Consider the following 24,382-nt stretch of genomic DNA (forward strand, 5'->3'; position numbering starts at 1 on the left):
TTTTTTAGCATGAGAGAAAGTCAGAGGTTAAGTGAGGAAAAATAAACTGAAAAAAAAAAAAAAGCAAGAGAGAAAAATACAGAGAAAATTGAATTGGGAGGAGGAAAAGAATTCTCCGGGCAGAAAAATAGAAGTATATTTTATGAGTAATACATGGGCTTTACAACCAATTGCTATTTCACTGATTCACTGTCCTTGAAAAAACATGCTACCTTTTTTGCTTCTATTATTTTTATCTGTGCACAGCAATGCTAGTTTTCCCACCAGCCTATTAAGATTCTTTCACAGAAATATAAGCATTAATATATCCTTGTCAGAAAGCATACCTGATGAAAGATTACTTCCTTCCTGCTCTGAAGTTCATTAAAATGTCTCTTAGGATGCTACTGGAAGATTTGCTTCTGTCTTTGTTGCATACACAACTGTATAAAAAGAAAAAAATAAAATGTGTTTCTGAAGATGTACGCACTGATTTCTCTTACGAGCTTGTGAATGGATTCTCTACACCCTGAGCCCAAACTGGAAAACCCAAGAACTCTCAGGTATTCAGGAGACCTCTCAAGAGAGTTAACAGTGCTTAAAAGTGCTGATGGTGCTCACCTAAGAAGTTCCTCTGTAATAAAGTTATGGTCAGTGCTATGTGAAAAATGCAGAAGGAGGTTACTAATTTCTGGTAAGTTTTCCATTTATTCAAATGGGTGTATTTCTCTTATTAGACTTGTCCGTATTTCAGGCCTTTTCCCACAATATCTCCTTTCTTGTGTTGGGCACACCTCTCTTCTCTATGAGCTGCAACTTCTCACTCCATTCCAGTTTCCACCATTCTCTCTAACCTTTGTTTCTAGCTCCTACTTTGTTTCCAGTTGCCCCAATAACACTTCTGCTCACCTCCATCTTGTCTCTGTCCCCCTTATTTAAAAACAATTATTAGACACATAGGAAAAACAAGAACTCAAGGCATTGATTTTTAAAATGGATTGCTAGCATTTCCCTACTTAACACCGAATTTGAAAAGGTTTTTTCCATATTAAAAAGGTTTTTCCATATTATTAGCTTTTTGAGATCACTTATCTTGCCTGTGTGAGTGATTACAGGATTTTTATGCTTTGTTTCTGTTTTATTTTGCTAAATTTGCAATTCACTCTTTTCCCTGCATTTTGTAGAATACAGTCTCAGAGCATCTGTGAGCGCTGAAATATTTTTTACCTTTTGCTTTCCATTCAGATCAAAGGGGTTCAAGTGTTTGGACACACAATTAATTTAAAATAAATTTGTTTTTTTTTTTAGTGGCTCAAAGGAAATAATCCAGTGTAAATTTTGGTCCACACTATGGACCTCATGATTTACAAAACAAGAGACATAATTCTTCCATTCTTCCTTACTTTTTTCCTATCCTCCCCCAAATCACAAACCTTTGAAAAGTGCTATGTTCAAGTATGGCTCACTGAAGCTCATTGTGTATAATACCTGCTCATAAAACCATTTCTTGGCATCTTTGAACATTAAAATTGCAGAACATATATGAGAAAAGCTCTGCTGCCTTTTAATATTTGCAGAGCCTAAAGAGTTAATTCACCTGAATCTCCCAAATCTTGCTTCCAGTAGACTGGTACGTCTAAGATGAGATAAAAGAGGGTTAACTGGTTAGAACTAGAGGATTCTTCCAAACCACAAAATAAACAGGTGACTTTCTAAGCTTGCCCAACACATTTTATTATTGATTAGTCTGTAAATCTCTGAATTTGGGAATAAAACACTCCTGGCCTTGTATTTGCAGGATGTTTCAGTTTTGCTAATCCTGCTGTAAGGTACACTGGGAGTTAGGATAGGGTATAGATTTTAACCACCAGCTCACTCAGAAAAGACACAGATAAACAGTGGTTAAAAATTCTTCCAATTTATGCATGTTATACTCCCACAGTGGCAAATTTCAGGAAAATAAGCTTACTTAGATTAGTCATTAAGCTTTTTTTTCCACATCCTTCTGACATTAAGGAATGTGAGATTTTGCAATAAAAGATTAAATACACTTCATCCCTGATGGAAAATACATTTAATTTTTTTAATATCTTGTTCAATTAATACCAGAGGAATTTAAGTTATTTTGAGGATTACATTGTGATCATAATCAGCTTGCTTGTTGGTTTTTTTTTTTTTTTGTTTTGTTTTGTTTTGTTTTTTGTGGTTTTTTTTTTTGGGTGACTTTTTCTAATTAATTGAGAGAAAGGGGCCAAATTTACACACATGGAAAAGAGCAAAACATAAATGTTTTTAGCAGTTTTCAAATTCATGTAACCCTGTGCTTTGAAGTGGTATCAAGGACTAGACCAGCCTGCTTTAGTTCCAGTTTAAAAAGAAACACTTTACAGGGTATCTGTTCTCTGTTTGCATATACAACCACTTTAAGTCAGTGTAGAAGCTGTCAGAAATCTTTCTGGGAAACATTGTCTTGACTTTTTTTTTACAGGAAACCAGCTTTCTTTGAAATGAGGCAAATGTGAGTATAGCCCTTTGCACTCTTTCCTTGTGAGACCAGTCAGGCACAGGCAATCTAAAGACAGTAATGTACTTTTAACCCTTCTTTGCTTTGGGTGCATCTGGTTTAGCATTGTTGTTTGAATCAAGAGGCAGTTTTGAAGCAAGTCTTCTGAACATCCTTACTTAACTACTTGGTTCACAACACAGGGTAGATTCTGAGTACAAACTGACCTCTCAGTTGAAACCATGAGCTATTGTTCTTTTCTCCAATGTGCAGCTCTTCTATCCATGGGACTGGACCTTTACCTCCACCAGAAGTGCCAATGGAATGGATTTCAGGCTCTCATCAGCAATGATCTCTCCATACAGACCCACGCTACTGGGTTGTTTGATACTTTCCCTGAGAACATTGTCAGGACTCCTCAAAAAGAATTTAAAGTAATTATTTTCTCCTGGTGTTTAGGCTACTGCATAGCACCACAGTGCCTCATGATTAACTTAGGCCCAAAACTAGTTAAAAAATGCAAAAATCTTTCAGAGAGCACATATTAGGAGGAAGGTTGTATGATTGATAGGCAGAAGCACAGCCTAAATTCTGTTCTTGGTATACTGACCAGATTTTCTCAAAACTCTTTAACTACAAAGTAGATATATGACTCGGGCTGATGTTGGTAGCAATTTCCTTCTGAGGTAGCAAAATTAGAGACTGTAAGGGTAGCTTTTGAACTAGAATTACCAGAATACTTTCTATCCTCAGTAAGAAGAATTCCTGGCTAATAGGTATCATTTAAAACTAATGCTGCTTCCCCATCAATTGTGCAGTTCTTAAGCCAAATGATGCCAAAAAGTTGTAGGTAAGTGTATGGGAGCCATGTATATTTCCAGCACTGAATATATCCATTGAGCTAGCTAGGTACAAAGTACACTTGAATAATTGCTCCTAAGTAATTACCAAAGAAGAGAGGAAATTAAATATATCTATTGGATCATACTCTTCACAGTAGTTAACAAGTTCACATAGCCTGAAAGTTAGCAACAACTACAACTAAATTTCTATGTATGCGTCACAGCTGAAGAAATACTAAAATCAATGATCAGAGAGGAGTTCAAAAGAACTCTGTGAAAGATAGTAATTCGCAAATGTTCTCATTTAGTGGAATTACCACCCACCTTAAACAAGAGTCATTATCATTAGACTTGAATAAGAATTGATCTTTAAGACTCCCTCAAGTCCCCAAGGCAATTTCTCTTATAATCTATATGACATGCTTTCTCTTCCCTCCATAAAAACTAAGCAACTAGCAACTGAAAAACATGAGCAACTCGAGAAAGCTTAACTGGTGAATAAACTCTGTTTTACCTAGATTGTAGCATGACTTCTGGGATTATCTCAGGCTGTCTGAGCCTTATTTTCAGTTACTTGTTAACTTCATGAACTTCAACCACTTTGGCAAAAACCCGAAGATGGCTGTGACTTATGATGTGAATCTTTATCTAAGTGAAATGAATTCTTGGCAAACATCTACCCTTGAAAATCAGATTGGAAAAAAATGTTTACTTATTTACAAAACTAAATAACACATTTTACTATTCTCCCTTAATAATTTTCCAATGTCACTTCCAGTTTTATACCTGGTGCCAAATTTGGTGGAAGAATCACTTTCTTATCAGGAATCTACCCTTTCCTGTCTACAAAATTTGGTTCAATTGATATGACTTGTTTACAGAATCTCAGATTTTACCCCCTGTTTTTTATTCCAGCCTTTACCTAACCTGGGCTCCACTCAGTCTTACTATATAGTAAACAAAGGCTGTGAAGTAGGATTAAATATGATCTAATTTGAGGTCCTGATTTTACCATTTCTCACACTTAATTGGCATATCTTTAGGGAAGACAATATTCCTAAAATAAAGGATTATTCCTCAGAACTAGGAATTTGCAGGAATCTTCCATAACCACAGCATTTTAATTATTAAAAACACTGGATTTGCCTGAAAGTATCAGCAGACAGTGAAAAGAATTCATCAGTGACTTCAGTTGGAATAAGAACATCATTAAGATAGAGGCATATCACAAAAGTCCCTCTTGTTAAGTTAGAGAAGACACAACATTTATAGTACCTAGAAAAAACATGATGTGTAAGTATAGTGAGGCTTTTTCAAAGACATAGGAGGCAAGACAAAACAAGAATTAACAAAAAAAGGAGGCATTGAACCAATGCCTGTTAATATATTTTAAAAATAAAAATTGAAAACATATGCAGTATGTTTTAAAATCAAGATGTAACTATTTGCTTTACACTGCATTTTGCAGTTGCATTTTTTATATTAATTATAGTTTTAAAGGCAAAATATGACTCAGGGTTACTTTACCAAAAGGCAAGTGAAATTTAGCAACAAGTACATATTTATATAAATAAATTATATCCTTTTAAAAAATAGTTTTATAATATCACACTAATGCTGTAACAGCACAATCACAATAACCACTAAGCCTTTAAAAAAATAACTTTTTAAAGAAATACCTAGCAAAACATTTTGTCATCAATAGCTTTGCCAAAGTCTCATCAATGCTAAAATTAGGTATGATTTGCTATCAGTGTGAATGCATACTTGAAGAAATTAAAACTTTTTCCCCATTGCTCTCCCTGCCTTATGAATGTAATGCTCATCATATGTCAGTTTTCACACTTCATCAGCCCTGTTCAACTGGTACAGGTGAACCCCTTTTGGCTCCCAGCAGTACTTAATTTTAAGAGCTTCCCAAAATGCAATGTTTAGGTGCAAGTACTGGTTTATGTAAGCTATGCTTCAGCACAGCTCCAAGACAACTGTATTTTCAGCCGGTTTATGATACAAACTACGCCCACTGAGGAACAATTGTGTGCCTTAAGGATGGAGATGGAGTAAGATGAGTGTAAAAAAAAAATAATATTAAAATAGATATTGCTAGCACTTGCTGATGTATATTCAGATAAAGATGGATGTTTTTGTCTATCTTACCTTTCTCAGTTTGAGTGAAATCTTGACTGTTCTTGAAAATCTGTTCCTATCTGAATTAGGTGTAGACAACATAGCAGTGTCTTTTTACAGAGGACTGCATCAGACCTTGAAACAACACAGAACTTGTTATATACACTTATCACCAACCAATCTTGCTTTTAAAAAACTTTCTATACAAGCATTTTTACTGTAAAGATTCCTTTTATCAGCTCTTTTTTATTAGACATCAAGAAGTATCAAAATAAATTGCTCTTTTCCTTCATAATTCATGGTACTTCACAAAGAAAAGCAGATAGATACAGGTGCCTCAGAAGCATCTAGAGATGCACAGTCAGAAAAATAGACCATGTTTTATTCTCTTCTATAGAAGAATTTAACTAAGCCCTCACTTAGCTGTACCATACATCATTCTAAAACTTCTGCATCTTGAACAAACATATCAAAACCACAATTTGTTCAGTGTTCCTTGTAGGTTTGATGTTTATGAAACTTAAAATCTAGATTCCCCATAGACTTTTTCCAGTTAAAGACTTCAGATGTCAAAGGTTGTAATATAAGGGGAGAATTAAAAGGTTTTAAACCTTTAATGTCAGAAGACAATTAATTTGACAATAAATATCTCTCTAATATTAAATATATAAAACATATCCTAGAAAGGATAAAGTTCTTTAATATGTTATATGCATCTATATGCATCTAGATCTGTCCCTCAATTAGCATTTCTTTGTGTTGAATATGATAAATGACTCAGTACCCTTGACAGAAGTTCTAGACCTTTTAAAACATAGAATTTTAAAGTTATATATGTTGTGTGTAGATACATATATACATTTCATATCCTTTAAGTAGCAATTATGCCCTGTAGTCATGCATTTGCTAGTAGCTAATGACTGGTTAAGGTAAGGAGGTTCTCTTATTTTCTTCCTTTATCATCACCAACAGGTGCCAAACACATTAATTGGGGAATGACTTTAGAAACCAGAGAGAAATTATTATTCCCACGGAGTCTTACTGCCTTTAAAGGTGGTAACTGTAATTTTGAATAGTCTTACATCCCCAGAGACTACCAGCTTGCCCAGCCCTACGCGTTCTATTTTCCATCTCACTGTGTAATCTCTTCCTCACCTCTTTCCTGTGCTTTCACCCTTGCTGCACTCCACCCCACCTTTGCTGAGGTCTCCACGTGGATAATCTCATTATAACTAAATACCCCCTGAAGAATTACAGGGGACAGCAGCACGAACTCTCCCGGAGGCTGCCCGCGGCTCCTGCCTTTCCCGGGCAGCTCCCGCTCCTTGCCGGAGCCCCGCGCGGGCACCCAGCGGGGCCGCGGCCGCCAGGGGGCGCTGCCGGCCCTGCCAGCGCCGGGCTGTGAGGGGCAGGGCGGGAGCGGGACCGCCCTGGGCCGGCGGCCGGGAGCGGAGAGGGCGGGCAGCTCCGCACAGCCTGCTTCGCCTCTGGATCGTTTTTGACACACGGAGGAATCCCAACGTGAGTCTTCGCCGTCTTCTGCGAGCTCTCCCTTACGCCTCGCACCCACTCTGCTGGCCCGCCGTCAGCAGCCTTAAGGTGCTCCTTACACCCGCAGCCCGGCGCTGGCAGCATCCCTGTTTCTACCACGGTGTCTCCACTTGAGGGCAACGCAGGCTGCAGGGTGTTTAACCTAAGTCACCTCTTCCGCACGCTGCTTTTACCCTGGCACAGAAGCAGCCCAAACCTGCCTAAAACGCGCGCGGGGAAGCATTCCCACAGCCGCTCCGGACGCGAACGCTCTCGACAAGCAGCACGGTCCTACACGGGCCCTCCTGGTCAAGGTCGCGGCGGGGGCCACCAGGTGTTACAAGTCCTCCTACACCGCCCCGGCCGCCCCCCGCGCCGCCCCGGCCGCCCGTCCAGGAGTCCCGCGGGCACGCCCCTCCCTAAGCGCATTGGCTGCCGCTGCGCCGCCGGGGGGCGGCCGCGCCGCCGATTGGCCGGGCCTGCCATCTGTCAGCGCCGCCCGTCAACACGAGCCCGGCTCCTGTCACAACAGAGCGGGGCTGTGGCTGCACTTCCTGCGCGCTCCCCGTGTCCCCCGCCCTGCTCCTCTGGCACCGCGGAGTCCCTCGCGGGCACCTCCTGCCTGAAGGAGGGACATGGTTCCCCTGGGAAAAGCTGGCGCTGCCGCCACTGTGCCTTGAGAAGAGCGCCGCGGAACGCCGTCCATTCCTCCGTTCGTGAGACTCCCTCGCCCTTCTCAGCGCCCCGGAGAAGTTGACACCGCTCGGCGGGGCGATGGCAGAGGCTGCCGGCGGCAGAGAGCAGCCGGCGGCGGGCCGTGCTCCTCCCGACGCCGCTTACCATGCCGAAGAGGAGCCCGAGCCGGCATCGCTGGACGCTCCAGCGGCAGCCGGGGGCAGGAGGCGGGAGCGCCGCAGCGGCGTTTCGGCTGTGGGTACCGCGGAGCGCTTCCCCGGCGGCAGCCTGGGGGCAGCGGCAGCGCCCGACCCCGACGCGTGCCTGCTGGAGGCGGCCAAGGCCACCCCGCGGAGGAGCAGCATCATCAAAGTAAGGAGTCCTACGCCGCCGGGAAGTTTTGCGCGGGTCACGCCGCCGGGTTACCCAGGCTGAAGCCTGCCCGTGGGATGAAGCTGGGGTGGGCAGAGGGGTGGTGGGAGCTCTCCGGAGATGGGTGCGCCTACCCTCCGTGCAGGTGGAGCGGCCGCTCCTCCGCGCAGCGCTGCTGCCCTGCCTGCGGCGGGAGAGGACGGCGAGGCCACCTCCCGGAGCCCCCGGGAGCAAGGCAAGGTGTGCACCCGGACGGAGTCTGTGCTGGGCTGCTGCTCCCGCGCCGCTCAGAGGGGTCCCGTACGTGACCCGTGGGGCAGCTTCCCGCCGAGTTGTAAAGTTTTTGTGTAGCAGCTCGTATCTGTTCTTATTTAATATTTATGAAGCTCCTGGAAGGCAGAATAAATAGCTTCTACGGCGCTAGCTTTCTTGGTTCTTGAGCAGCAAATTATGCAGTGTCACAAATTAACAGAAGGTGTGTTTGGAGACGGGCTGTAGCACAGGTTGTTGCGGAGCAGCGCCGGGTGTTTAGCACCTTTAATGTGGAATTAACAGGTCGGGCGTGATCTTAGACCCTCTGCCTTTGTTATAGTCTGGTAAGAAGAAGGGTTTTTTGGTTATGTTAATTATTCGTTTCTTTCCTTTTTTTTTTTTTTTTTTTTTTTAATTCTGTGATTTTGAATTAAATGGCATCTCCTTGCAAGTGTGTAGGCTTAGTCGTCAGTTTCTGGGGAACCGATGAATGGAATCTCCTGGGCGAACTTAATTTAGCATATGGTCACACGTGATCCTCTTGTTAGTGATTTGCACTTGGAAGGCATCTGGAGAACAGCGGAAAATAAGACTTCTCATCTGTAAATGTGTGAAGGCACTGGGTAGAGCTCTATCTAAATTCTGGAAGCTCAGGACGCATGCTTAGCTCTTGCAGCTTAGTATGTCTACTCAAAGGAAGAACAGATACTCGAAAAAGTTGCTTTTTGCATTTTGAAGCTTTAAACGTTCAGAGGAGACCGTGGTAGTTAATTGCAAAAGAGCCTCGAAGGTACTTTGCAAGTTTCACGTTGAAATATTAACTCGCGAAATCTAGCAAAGTGTAAGGGTGGTAAAGTCCCCTGAATGTGGTGGGAATGCTTCCAGTCGGAAGTTGTATATATGTATAAATGTTTTACTAAATCAGGACCAAAGTTCTGTATCTGTACTGGTATGGAGATGACGTTTTTCTCTTAAAATTGTGTGAAGGTTTAAAAAATTGAAAATACACTGCAATCTTGGGTTTCAGTTAAAAATGTATCATTATTTCTACAGACTGTACCAGTTCCACGTGGTAGATATGTTTTAATGTCATAAATGGTGTATCATTGTTCATGACTGAGCAGCATTTTCACCACAGGTTGATAACTTGATATTGATAATTTAGCACATCTGATAATGATCAGCACATTAGCACACAATGGCAATGATCACTCTTCTAACTGGAGGAAGTTTCTTGAGACATATCCTAGGATGGTGTTTATAAGGAGAAAGATTCCTGACAGAGGTAAGAAAGCATTAATGTTCTTTTACAAGGACCTGGTAAAGCTTCATCTGAAATGCTGTCTAAACTCAGTTTCCTGTGCACATAGAAATGGTGCATTCAAACTGGAGCAGATGAATAGCTAAGATGGGCTGATAAGGTCTCTGGATTGAATACAGTATGAGGTGAAGAAAATAGATTTCTTGGACAAAAGCAAGGGATTCCTGTGCACACCTCCAGTCTGGAAACTAGAAGTTTATTCTGGGCCCTGTAAGGGTTTAGAATGGTCTTACGATAGGAGTCGAATGAAAAATATCATCATTAATCTTAAATTTAATTGTTAAATAGATGGAGTAAGTTAGATAACATGGCTGTGTCTGATAGCAGGTATCTAAACTTGAGAATTCACTGGCTGTGCATCTCTAAGGCACAATGTTGGGACCCCATACAGAAGATTGCATTTCTTTCCCCACAAGGTTGTCCCAGTGGTATATAAGTGTTGTAAATCACAGGGGGTTTTTTGGCCTTATACTAGGAAATACTATTAAATTAGGGGTAGAAATTAAGTTATGTGTTTGCCTGCATTTTCAGAAATTTCTCATGTCCTAGGACATATTCATCAGGTGTTAAATGCAAATTTTAGGTGGAATGAAGATAAAACCCTCCAACGTACCTTACATTTTTTTTCTTTTTTCAAGACTTCAACATGCAGCATTTCTGCTCAAGCATTGTATGTTTTACAGGGAAATTAATTTTCTAATGATTTATTATATTTATTTTACTCTAAAAATTCCATAAGTTCATATAAATCTATAGTCAAAATAGTATTCTATTGCTTCCTCTAAGCTGATCTTATCTGCTGAAAAATGTGACTTAAGAAAGCAAAGGAAGCTGCACAGTAAGGATAAGCTCTTACTCTGCAGAAGTTGAGCACACTTGCTTTGTTTTCCCATTTCTCTCTCAACTATTTAAAGGTGTTCTTTAAACATGAGTGGTCTTGCTCAATTAAGCAAAAAGTTAAAGTTCTGTAAATTTAGATGGTCAGAGTACGCTTCTACCAGCATTTTTTTCCCCGGCTGTCTTTTGGAACTCTGCAAGTCTCAAGGTTAGCATCTGAGAGTTCAATTCCAGTGGAAGCCAGACTTGCTTACATTGGAGTATTCTGGCACCCACAGGATAACTGTGAAGTAGAAAGACTGAACAGGGACTTGCTTTAAAAACCTTCCCTGCAGCAAATTCCACTTGGCATATATTACAAGTAAAATATGAACCTTTCTAAATAATCTTCAGTGCATTCATGTCTTCTATATTTGGCTTCAGAAACAAGAGAACTCATTTTTATAAAAAGAACAAAGTGTAGCCAGATATTTTTGCTTCCCATTTTGCTTTGCTGATGTTCACAGCTTTGTAGATTGAGGTAAATGTAAAATAAGATTAATGAGAAATAGTTGTAGCTGTTCTTATGCATTAGGTTGTTTCACTAATGTGCATTAGTCTTTTTCTAGATGTTGTGTTTTGGTTTTGAGATGTTTTGTTTTTGTTTTGGTTTTTTCCTAAAGCAAGGAAGAGGTAAGTGGTCTTGCTACAGAACTGAAACAAGAAAGGGAGTTTGCCATGAGGAGCCTGAAATCAGCAGACAAGAATGTTTGGAGATAGAACTAGAGAAGTGGCAGGAGATCATAGAACTTGACCTGTTTTCTAGGAAGCCTAGAGATGGAGTATGCATTGACTAAATTAATTATTTGCCAAATTTTTTTTTTTTTTTTTTTTTTTTTTTTTTTTTTTTTTTGTGTGTGTGTGTGAATAATCCAGGGCCAGTTGTTTGCAAATAAAATAATAATTGCTATCACTTTTAGGCCAGGAGAGCAGAAGACAGTGCTTGGAGAATTGGCTTTCTGCTTTCTTTACATGTAATGCTTTGCAAGCCTTCCTGTGTGGGGGCCTGTAAACAGAGTTAACGGATGTTGTTTTCCTTCTGGCATGTCCCTTCTGCCATTGCCATGTATGAGCACTTTAATAAATGAGTAGGAAGGCTGTGTAATTTGTTATGTAATGATACTGAAATACTTTGTAACTTTCTACCAAAATATTTCTCTGTCAATTCTTATCAGGCTTCTCTCTCTGCTTTGTTTGCATGCAAGACAAACTTTTGGGATCATATGTTTGTTTTCTTCCTGGATCTTTGTTTTAAGATACCATAGCAGATAATGCAGCAGACTGTGCCCATGAAATGAACTTGAAGTAGCAGCTGCAGATTCTCTAACTCAAGAGACTTGAACTTCAGTCACAGTAGAGCTGTGAGACCTTTCACAGAAGTTCTTCCAAAGGCTATTTGCCTGCTTCATGCAGGGATTTTTTTTTTTTTTCCCTTTAAAAGCCAGTTGGGTTGTCCTTGCTCATAATAATACACTACTAGCCTAAGAACTGCAAGTCTTAGGGTTTTGCAATTGACTTGACCAGTGGAAGCGTATCGAGATAGCCAGCTGCCTTATTTCAAGATTTGTATTTATGTTTGTGACATTTTCAGCTACAAAAAACAAACCTGCAGTAAAAGCAGTGAGGCTTAGTTTCTTTCAGTTTGTTCTGATATGTGGTGGCAGAATTTAGGTATTTTAAATACATACCATGTCTGTCTATGCAATGTAACTATTTAAGACTGTTCTCAGAAGACATTTTTTTTAGGACTTCCATGATTATCCAGTAGCTTTTACATAGCTTATCATTGTGTAAACTTGCATTTAGGCATTTACTGCTTAATAATCTAAAACCATGACTATGTAAGATTCATTAAAGCTACTTGATAGTCCAGTGCTGATTTTATCATGACTGCATTCTTCAACGTATATGTACCAGAGAAAAAATGGAGAATATTTAGGTTGAGATTACATTAAATAATGTGGTAGAGCCTAAAAAGGTATTCAGAAGGGCAAGAATGACATGTCTAGCCATGCAAAGACTGCTACAAAGTGGGAAATTCACCAGACAGATCTGGAAAAAGGTAACTGGTGGGTGATATTTTGTGTTTGTAAATCCCCAAACATTGTGGGAAAACAGGGAATTGATGCTTTCACAGAAGGAAGTCAGAGAACAAACCAGCGATAGTTCTTTAGCAGGAGGTTGACTTTTTAAAGGACAATATTTCCTGATGCAGCTTGTGAGTAAATCATGCACTTTACAGCCCCAGAAATCTGTGCAGTCAGACATGTAAATGGGTTCGAGCAGGCTTGAAATGACAAATTGATGAAGAGAGCTTCACAATGCACCAAAACCATCTGACTTAGAAAGTTCCTAAGCTACAAGTACTTGAATTCTGAGAAGCAACAGCAGAGAATCGATCACTTTGTACTTCCTCGCTTCTTACGTGTCTCCCCAGGCACATACTTGTCTTGGGATACCAGCCTGGTATCTAACCCAGTATATGTTAAAAAAAAATTAAATGAATTGTTAAGAGACCAGGAAACTTCTTTCTGTTATTGCTAGTATATAATTTCCTTAGAAATTTAAGAATCTTCTTTGTTAATTAATTTGTTATTTAGAATTAATGTTTGCCAGCTTTAGAGAAGAGAAGCAGTTTGAAGATACTTTTTGGATTGCTGTGGTATAGCTGTTTATATTGTCATAACACTGCACCTGTATTCCATACACCACTGTTTTTCCTTAAGCTGCTTTCCTTTCCTATTCAAGACAATTTTGGACAGAACAAACACTGGTTGTAAACCTGCTTTTGTCAAATGAGTTGTATCCAGTAGTTAGTGTGAGTGAAGATGGACAGTTTTTCTTTGAACTGTTGCATTTATCACTGAGATACATTCTCTTGGGGGGCAGTAGAGTTTCAGACTTGGCCTTAACCTCTGTTTCTTTCCTCTTTGTTCTTAAAGCAACATCAGTACATCTGGGATCGCTGTGTTGGTAATGCTGTAGTGAGAAGGATTTAGGTCTTGTGGAATTTGTGTCAAGCTATCAATAATAATTATAGCAATTGAAACCACTTCATATAAAATTATTGAGGTGAAAGATTTGGGCATATGGGTCTTGTGAACCTGTCCTAAAGGCTCATCTGGCTAAAAGTCTCCTAAAAATTAATAGGTGCATTTACACTGACTTGTCTAAACTTTACTACTTGAAAAATTTTATACAAACCCAAACAACCTACATCCAGGCCAAACTGCTTCCTTTGAAGTTTATAGTTTATTGTCTGCTAACTACTCTAGAGTTAGTAGTCTGTATTTCTTGTCCTTTGGTTCTACTTAGCACATAATGTAACATATGACCAGTGATCTCAGTAAACATGGGTACAGATAGATAAAGCATTGTGTTTGGGCTCTCTTTCCATACCAGTTCATAATAGTCAAGGTGATTTGAGTGTCTTGCACTGAAACTACTGAAAGGTGACCTTTCTGTAGGATAACAACAAGTCCAGTGATCTGCAAACACAAGTTGTGGCAGGTCTTTTCAGGAAGTTGTTTGATAGGTTTTCTAGGCAAGAGGTAGGATCTGTTAAGGTTGGGAATGAGATGAAGTTGGTGATACTGGTTGATTTGTTTTTAAATTATGTGCATAAAGACTTTTGTGCAGAAGTACATAAATAATGACTAAAAATAATATTCTGATGAAGTAATGGAGCTGATGGTCAGAGCAGTGGTGAAGCTTCTATTGCTTTCCAAATATGTTAAGCAGCTGGTAATAAAAAACCTGAGTTTTTATATCTGTGTGGAGGTGCAAATCCTGCTTCTCATGCTAATATTTTATTCATTTTGTTCTTCTGCTGAGATCATCACCATCTATAACAAATATGTTTTAGTTGAGTTAAAAGTATTTTTTTTTCTGTTCTTCCTTACAGTAGATGTGAAAATGCAGGCAGTTACTGTAGAACCAATAGTACGTCTGCTGTGGTGAAACATTTAGCTGGTTGTTCTTGCAAACTTAACATATTTGATTGGTAGGTGTAATTTCTGGTAATAATGGGTGATTTTTCTAATATATGAGGAAGGATTATTAATATTCCTTTTAATAACACATGTATTCTAGGGGTTTTTTTAGCTAATGTGACTTGGAAGTTTTGACATGCATGACAGTTCAGGAGCTACTCAGACTTGATTAAAAAAGTAAGTGCTACAAATGGTTAAATGCCTTTACTAAATACTAAAAAGTTCTGAAGACTCCTAAAGATCTTTGTATGTATATGTTTGGAAATGTATTTACAATCAAAGCCTTGTTTTGAACTCTTTCTGTATCATAAATATTCTGGGGTTTGAAGCCTATTTATGTAGAATCCTGTTTTCTGGAAGCGTCTTATGTCCAAAACGTGCATTTTTAAGTGGTTATTAGCCCCCTTCCTGAAATGTGATCAAATTGCTGAGATTATTGTAATATCTTCATTTAGTTGTGGTTCACTATTTAATGTGTATTTATTAAGTTGAAAATCTCTGACCATTAATACTTTGTTCAGGCCTTAACTGAAATGAACTGGAATCAAACTGAGGTAACAGTATTGCTCCTCTTCCAGAGCCACTTACAGAAACGAAATTAGCCTTGAGATTATTACTTGAGGCAGCAGGCAGGTATGCCTGTTTAAAGGTATATCACATTCAAAGGTAACTGACACCAAAATATTACTGTACTAAGGGGATTTTAAAAAATATATTCTAGCTGTAAATGTATACTGTCAAGATTTGATTCTCCTCCTGCGTTGCCTGCTTGGAGGGATACTGACACATCATGTCTTAGATAATCCCAGTAGAAACAGCTACGGAAAACATTCATTAGAGTCATATAGAATTTTCCCCAGAGGCTCTCCACCTTGCTGGATCCTGGTTGACCTTCAGGTTGACCTATGTTATGCTGCTTTGCTACTACTTGAAGGGGCAAAAGGAGCATGTGTTTTCTGCGCAGTTCCTTGTTCAGAGATTTGTTCAAAGTGGAATGTGTTTGAATACTTCAAAGTTGTCATACATTGATTTGTGTGGGTGTAAACGGCTATAGAAGCAGCAGAGTGATCGGTAATTAGGACTCAAATCATCATTGTTCACTAGATGTTTGTTTTGGTAACTGGGCTACAACTTCTCAATGGGCAATAAGAATCTCAGTTGGACATCTATTCAGTATGAAGCTAGCTGCTCAGTTGCATACCTTTCAAATAAGTCTAGAATCAGGTAAAGTGTGGTGCTCAGCATTTATTATTTTATGGACCCTAAGTCTGTTGAGCTAATATTGAATGGTGTGTCTTCCAGAGTAACTTGGACCTAATTACCTGTATTGTGCTACAGATGGACTCAGCATGTTTTTAATTCATTAGATGGGTTTGAGGGATTACTAATTTGTTTTGATTGTAGGCTATGAAAAATTTTTGCTATTTCACTATTTCAGGTAGTTTGGGGGGTAAATACAACAGAAAAGGGAGTTCCTTAAGTAAAATGCAGGGTGCACTTGTGGTATGAGATGACTGCTGCTTGTGGAAATGTGTCAATATCCATCTTGCTTTTTTGTATACTGGTGGACTTCTCTCCATTTTGTGCTGATGCATCTCCTAAAGTGTGTGTCTGCTTAAAAACCAAAGCAGAAGAACAAGCCAGACAAGAACTTCTACCAGCAGTATTGATGAAGAAGATTCCATGAATTTAAGACATTTGTTACATTGGATTCTACTGCAGTCAATGCGTTTTGAGGATAGGTGTGCTTTGGAGACCACCTGAAAATGACAACTACACCATGCTTGCAAGAAAAAGGCAGGAAGTAAATAGCAGTAGGAGGTAAAACTCCTTGATCAGGAATCAGATGCTAGTGCTTGAGTACACCAGGAAAGTCACAGGAAAGAGCAGGGTGAGAGCATGTCTAGAAGCCTGAGTGAAATTCAGAAGATTGGATTATATGTAATAAGAGTGTTGCTGAGAGCCGAGGCTGTCATGGGGAGCAGACAAGGCTGAAATAAAACCAAGGAGCCTGGCTGGGAGGTTGAGCACTGGAGTTAGGAGTCAGCCAAGAGTGCACAAGCAGGGCAGAGGTGAGGTGAAGGACCAGGACTTGAGGAAGAATTTTGATCACAGCACCCATGGGGATTACATGTGCAGATGCAGCACTGAGTTCCCCTGCAGAGAAAGTCACATAGGACAGAAAAATAACAGTTTGTTGGCTGAGTTGGATTGCTCTGGTTTTGTGATCTTTTGGGCATGTACTGTGCTAGAGGTGTGTAGGTGTTTAAGGGGACTGGCAGCTGCATGATGTCATGTTTGGGGATAGAGTGGGGAATCTGGAAAAGGGCACAAGGTGGCTGCCAGAAGGCCAGAGGGTTTTTTTGCCACAAACATTTGTGGCAGCTCTGGTTGAGAGAACAATGGGAGGATGATTGAGGGCTGCCTTGGTCCTGCTTCTGTCAGCTTGGTGGTGAATCCTTGCATCTCTTTACTTAAGTGAAAATTGCTGCCTGTTTGAGCATCACTATTTAGTTTTCCATACCCCGTATCATTTAGGCAAGTTTAGTTGTATATTAATATCACAGTGATTTTTTTTAGTTTTGTTTCCATTGCTGGGATGATTTTTTGAGAAAACAGATGTTCTTGGTGGATTCTGTCAGTTTTAGCCTATTTGCATAGAAGAATGACTTAGAATGACATAGAAGAATTACTTAGCATTAAGTTTTCTCTTGGGACACAAAATACATTATGGACAACACAAATGTAGATGAGTTCTGGGTTCTCACATTTAATTTTTTTATAAGCTGTAGTTTTGCTTGGAAGACCCATGTAATTTTTTTTGTTGTTCTTTTAATTTGATTTTATAACAACTTCCATGAATATCTGGTTAGAAGTTGCAATTGCTCACCTAGAGAGACTGCTGAACTCTTTGAGCGAGAGCTATTAGGAGAAAGCACTGTGAATGAATTACTGTAAAATCCTTCCTCTTTTTTCAAATGAGACTATGTAGGAGTTTGTTACATTAATATAGCAAATGTAATAGTTTAATAAAAGTACTATGTTCATTGGAGTATGACATACCTCCAGGCTACCTCATGTAAATACTGTAATAAAAAATTCTCTGAGCACTGGCTAAAAAAATAGATGTTGGAATCAATGAAACATAAGAAAAAATACTTTCTGTGAACATTTTGTGTTCAGTGGTAGATGGAACCCAGTCCCCCAGATTGCCTGGAAGCTGCAGAGCCTTCATTGGGAATGAACCCTTCATCTGGCTGGAGCTGGCCTTGCTCTGTGGGTGACACCCAAGCCTTGGCATGGGGATAAGGACAGGTTTGTTCTGGACCATACACATGGATGTGTCCTGAAGGAAGGCTTGTCATCTAGTGTTATGTAAAATCGGTTGTATATGTGTATGATTTGGAAATGCAAGTCATGGTATTCACATAGCTTGTGAATTTCTTGCTCAGTGTTATGATTCACAGTGGCAGTTGCTCCCTAAAGCAATGCAGATTTTCAGTATAAACATAGTTTCTGCAGTCTAAAATCAGTGGCAATTTTCCCATTGCCATCAATGGAGGAGGGATTGGATTGAACACAAATACCCAATCACTAAACCCTATTATTTTACCTCACAATTTTCTTTTTCATACTCTTAAAATGCGATTGTTATGCTGATTCTACTTTGAGCTAGGCAAGGTTTGTTTGGCAACATAAAGTTTGTATGACTTTAAATATCAGCAATAATACTGCTGAAGAATTAATTTTGGGGATTATTTCTAGATAAATTCTTCTTATTAGAAGCACAAAAAAGACTAAGTTGTTACTGGAACTGAGAAAAAATTAGGAATAACTTAACTCACAGTGAATACATTTGTTTATTGTTTGCTTGGCAGTGCTGCTGTGACATCTGTTTGCTGAGTGCAGATTTACAATTCGGTTCCTATTCAATACTTTTTTGCTACCTCTTTATGGATGAAAGGGAGGTACTCTGATACATAGTAGTGAGATACACTACTCTGATCGACAGGGCTAGTGCTTAGAAGTGGGTGATTTCAATGGAGTGATCCAAATCTCTGTTTGATGTTGCTATCAAATTGGAGCCTGTTTGAGGACTTCAGAACATTCTCCTGGTATCCTTGGTTGCCAAAGGTCACCTTGGTTGTGTTCCCTGCAGCAGTACCTTCCAACTTCGAAGACTTTTAAAAAAAATTTAACCATTATAACTACTTAAATTGTTTTGCATTCTCATGCTGAGCACAGATTATGTAGACCAGTCCAAGGACCGTGGTATCTTTCTGCAGAAGAAGCTGGGTTGCAGCAGTAGATGAGGGAAGATAAGTAAATTGTTTGGCTTGGGAGAGTGAAATGTGAGGTAGGCATCTTCTTTGCCTAGTCTCAGCAGCTCGGCTGGGAGAGGCATGGGTGTGGGGAGCAGGTAAAGCTTAAGTGATAGGAAAAAAGGGTGATTTAATGAGATGAGGTTAATATCCTCATTTGCATTGGCCAGGGTAAAGAGTGTAACGAGGTCCCATGAGCTGTGAAATGCTGATATACAAGCACTTGTGATAAAATCTTGTGACTTTGCCCAAGGAGCTCACCTTTCTGAGTGCTAATGGCCAGTATCATGTTTAGATGTGAGCTGGGGCTGGATGGATGATCCCGTTTACCAAGTAAGAGATGAGACTGGGAGGAACAGGGAGCATGTTAAACGGGGCAATGCAGAGCAGAGACCTGAGATGTTGGGAACCTGCACCTTGCACCTGCTTGTGGCAGTGCCTGTGATGTCTGGGGACGAGAGTAGTTCTGTTCCTTTTGAAATTATCAAGACTTAAATAATGACAAATAAAAAACGCTGGAGCTTAAGAGTATGCTCTTATCATGTATAGCAGTACCCTTGCCTTTCAAGTATGGAGGACAACAAATTTTTCTTAGCTTACTTAAGAAAATTTGCGTAAAGCTCGTGCCTGGCTTCCACATGGCCCTGCTCGGCAGAGAGGAAACTGTATCTCATTTCAGACCAGCTTTTAGCTTCTCCAATGATATACAGCTCTCAGCTGGCATAAACAGCTAGCTATATCCTACTGCAAGTGCATTTGGCATAGTTTTTAGAAATTTGAGGATTTGAAAGGAACAGTGTGGGCACAGTGTTCTGTTACTCAGGAGAAGAAATACCAGCTTTCTAACTAAGGTTGCAGAATTTTGAACAGTCGTGAGGTAAAAGATCCAACCCTGCTGAAATCCACCGTTGGTATGATATCGTCTAGAACTTTATATTTCATTTGAAGTACCATTTAGTTTGTTTGTTTATCTTTACACCTACTCAAGGATCGCAGAACGTCTCTGTCTTGTGTTGTGGCATATTGCAGCCAGGAGCACATATTGCACAGTTCTCCAAATACTACTCAAGGAAAACACTCAAGTGTTTGTGTCTGGATATCTCTATGCTCTAAAGAACATAGTTCCCACTTGCTCAGTTTATTATCTTCCCCTTCATCTATCTATATAAGTATTATATATACTTTGCATAATAATATAAATTCACAGAACGTGTTACATTGACTTTTTATGCACTAAATTTTGCATTATTGCATAATTTTAGCAGTGGGAAATTATAGTATTTTTTCCTTGCATGCATCCAAGAACTGAATGTGGTCGTTTTTGGAACATACAACTTCTTTTCAAAAGGAAGAAAAGGCTGTTTTAATTCAGTATTGCAGCAAAAGTATATGAATAAGAAGGTCAAGTATGGTTTACCCTGCTAAATAACTTGCATATATTGGAAATGTTTCTTTTCATCTCCTGCTTTTTTTGGTATACTGGAAATAGAAGTTGGAATGGTTTATTTTGGAGGTTTAAAAAAAATTTGTATGGACAAGTCTCAAGTTTTGAACTGATGGTCATCAGGAGGTAGCTAAAATTAAAGCTGGTAGTAGAGTGCCTATATAGTGATTTGCATTAGGTCTTAAATATGCGACTATATTTAATTAATAGGATTTTTTTTTTTTGTGGCTGGTTGTCATGCCTACCTGTATTTTAGTAGCTGTTCAAAATGCATTTTCTTTTAATGAACTTTGTATGTTTCTAATTAGGAGCTGACATCTGAATCCATGGGGAGCATTTAGGTATAACCTTGTATTGCCCCTTTGGGTTTATTATTCGCCAATAAAGTAATTAATGGATGAATGCAAATACAAAATTTAAATTATATGAAAGAGTAATGTTGTAGAAAAGATGTAAACATGCTGTGTGTTTGTGTAACTCAAGATCATCAGTTGCTTCTCTGGTGATTTGGCTACTCATTAATCTCTACACCAGATTTTGCTGAGACATGAATGCTGAAGATTTCCTCCGTCTTTCATGTTTTTGAAAATACAATAGGTTTTGTTTTTCATTTGGCTTGGTGCTCTTTTGTTTTATTTTGGTTGGTTGTGGTTTGTTTTGTTTTAGTTTAACTCTTTTACTTTTACTGTTTTACCACTGCATATATGATATGTGTTTTGGTTGCTGTATGAAAGATTTTACTTTCAAGAAGGTGTCTTGGGTACCTGTCATACTTGGCTGTATGGGCAGTTGCAGTTCCATTGCAATTATAATTTTAAATCCTTTTTAAAAAAGGCTGGAGAGGCTAACTTGAGGAGCATTCAAGACTCAAGACATCAGGGAGGTACTTAGCATCCTTCTGGAAAGACCTGAGATGGCTGGACCATAACAGCTGTTAAATGAGCTTCTAATGGTGTCAGATGAGCCACTAAGAACCAAAGAAAGCCAGGCTTGTCTCTTTTCTGTGATGATTTAGTGCTCAATAGCAGTAAAATAATCCAGGCAATGCATCAGGGAGAATTGCTGCTTTTCTCAAGTGGTTCTTTAACTTTTAAGATAAGCTTCATGGTGTTTTCAGTGATAATAATGATTAATGCTTCCTTTGCTGTTGACTGCTCTTCGGTTTGTTTCGTGGTAGTTTATATACTATACGTGAAGTTTAGCACTGTCTCTCCCAGCAGGTCACATCCAGCCATGCCTAACTGCTTAATTAATTGAGTCATTACGATAATGGATTTGTAGTTGGTTTTACAAATCTGTCTGAGTGCCTTCTTCCCTAAGGACACCACTGTACTTTGTTCTGAAAGGTGTGAAAAGCAAGAAGAAAAGCTTGACTGCCAAATAACCACACATAGGAGCGCTCAGAGACTTGGAAGAGAACAGCTCAGGAAATAATTCCATGCTTCTGCTCACTTTAAAATATGCTTGGTCTTGTGAAATGGTTGCTTTTAGGGGAAGGAGTGTTTGGCCAAAAGAGAAAGCAAAGCTTGCAGAATGTTAGTGGCAGGACCTTTCCCATGTAATCCTGTATAAATAATCTGCTGGACAAATTGGTTTTTGTATTAATTACTGTATGCATAGAGTCAAAGCACAGGGATGTTCAGGCTGGTGTTGGAGTATCTGTTACTGGCAAAATACAGCAAGATATAGGATAGTATGGAAGTATGTATTTATACCGACAACAAAAGCTGTGATGGACCTACAAAGTCCTTCCCTTGGACTGAGGCAGGCAAGGGGGGGAAAAGGCCCCTTAATCTAGTTGCATTTTTTTCATAACTTTTCTCCTGTAATTTTTTTTTTCTGTAAGCGAGAGTGGTTGATGTGTGAAAGCTTCATCCTGGCTAACTGTACTTTATCTATCCTGTGAAGCCAGTGCCTGGTGTTGAAAGTTAGGAACACGGGAGCTTTGCATGTCTGAATGTGTCCGGCAGCTTGGGGGAATAGGCTGGATGTGTAGAGCAGGGGAGCAGTGCAGAATGCTTGCAGAGGGACATGATGTGCTTTGGCTTAAGTATTTCAGTATTTCTAGCTTTTGCCAGAGACTGCTAGCCATTTTCAAATAGCTGAGGTTGTTTTTATTATTTTATGGCCAAATACCTTTGCTCTTTACTGTTTTTTATTTTCCCCAATCTTACCTTGCTGCTTAAAAATAGAACATTTTATTTTACTGCAAAGCAAGTGGTCATCAGTTAATGGTGGAGAACTGTCAAGTTAAAAACTATACATCTGCAATATTTTTTCCACATAATCATGGTATTTGCCCTGTATGTTAGATTTGAATGTATTCTGCTTTGAAACAATTTGCAGTGTGATCACTGTTTTCCAAATGGCTGGAAGAGCCACAGCCATGGTTCAACCTCTGAATATTGGCTCAGATTTTTGTTTTTGACCCCACTCACTCTCCACCATAATCACATTACTGTCAACTTAAAATCTGCTACTTGATCTTGGTCTGTGTCCTTCCCTGTCCTGGGAAATGGAAGACATTTTGACTAAAGATGTAAAACTACACATAGAAGTCCAGATTATCAGAAAAAAATTTAGTCCACAGTCATTGTGATTCCCTGCTAAGTGTGGGTTCAACTCTGAGACATGTTTTGACCTGATGCATTTATCCAGTCACTCTTGTATCTGTGCTGTCCCTGAGCAGATTAAAGCTAAGTATTGACCCAGTTCTTTCAGTATATTTGGGGTTCTGCCCAAGATCATCTTGCAGCACCTTTATAGCAGTAGGGTTTGCCATGACTTGCAGGAGTGTTACACTGTGGTGCCAGCACTGAACTACTAAAAGTGACAATATCATGTTGTCAGCAGACTTGTTGAATCCCAGTAAGTTCTTTTTTATCATGCTTTTAAAAAAAATTACTATATTTAACAAAAGTATGGTGCTGTGATTGTTACTCCTTTTGTAGGAGACCCTACAAAAGTCCCAAGACTTCAGACTATGGAATAAGCTAGATAGTTTTCAAGCAAAAACTAACTTTGGATCATGTAGGAGTTACTGTGTTTATTTTTTTTACGTCCATAGTATTGTTGAAAGTGGTATTATTTTTGTTGCCATGATAACATAGTGGTGAGTCTTTAATTCATGTGCGTAACTATAGTTTCAGAGATGAAAACCCCATCCTTCATTTTGAACTTTAAGATTGATGATAAGAGAAAGGCAGGCAGACACTCCCTAAGGATAGTATGCTGCAGAATAAAAGATTGTTTGTTTATTTAAATAAGCTTCTTCCCCAAAAGAAGTATGGCTGCAATGCTGATTAAAAAGTGTGTGCTGGAGAGACAAGTGAGAAAGCACAGCCAAGAGATTATTTTATTGAATATGAGAGGAGTCTTTGTGATTGCTCTGTAGAAGGGTGAAACTTTTTTAAACCACTGTATGAGAACAGAAATGAATTTTTTTCTTCTTTACTTGGCTTAGAGGATGTCAGATACCTCTCTTGTGTTTGCTATCAGTGAGGTTAAAGAGGACACAGTGTCTCTTGTGCTGGGCTGTTTGGCTGCAGCCCCAGCTTGCACAGCCAGTGTCCCTGCTACCACAGCTGTACAGGTGGGGAAATCACTGTTCCCTTTAGAACAGCTTTTACTGGTGTAGACACCTTTGTCTCAAATATGACAAGTACTGCTTTGTGTGACAAGTTGTTAGGAACTTTTCCTGCAGCAGTTGGCTTTAAACCTTAGTATATTTATGTCATGTTCTCTTTCTGCAAGTGGCTCTTCCTTTTTGCATAGAAGGCGGGAGATTGTGTACATTACTCTCCCAAGCAGCGTGAAAAGCTGAAGATTGTTGGAGGCTGATCCTAGTTAGTATTCAGCATTCACCTTTTGTTGGAATGTGTCCTGAAGCTGTTTAGGCTTCATATTGTTCCAGACTGATGGAGTCTCTTTAGCCTCAAATTTTTCTTTTCAGTGCAATAATGACACTCTCTTGACTTCATTGTTCTCTCCCACTTTACTGAATTTTTCAATGCTCGAGGCAATTTCACCTTGGTATTTGATTGCACTCTTGCAGTCTGTGTGTTCTCACCAGGTTGGATCCTTTCTCTTTGGACTTGCCCTTCTCTGCTGGAGCTGCTGTGGCAGTGTGCTGGTGTGGTAATTCAGG

The 24,382-nt window shown here is 39.5% G+C and overlaps 1 protein-coding gene across 1 annotated transcript in view; it reads left to right on the top strand.

Moving 5' to 3' along the window:
- Positions 1 to 7,198: 7,198 nt before the first annotated feature.
- Positions 7,199 to 24,382, top strand: part of PLCL1 (phospholipase C like 1 (inactive)) — a 181,717-nt gene continuing 164,533 nt past the window's right edge. The window contains exon 1 of the mRNA XM_056495950.1: positions 7,199 to 8,028. Coding sequence (XP_056351925.1) covers positions 7,756 to 8,028 — 273 coding nt within the window. The 5' untranslated portion in view covers positions 7,199 to 7,755. The remainder of the gene's footprint in view (positions 8,029 to 24,382) is intronic.

This window comes from Oenanthe melanoleuca, chromosome 7, assembly GCF_029582105.1.
Source record: "Oenanthe melanoleuca isolate GR-GAL-2019-014 chromosome 7, OMel1.0, whole genome shotgun sequence".
Classification (NCBI taxonomy): domain Eukaryota; kingdom Metazoa; phylum Chordata; class Aves; order Passeriformes; family Muscicapidae; genus Oenanthe; species Oenanthe melanoleuca.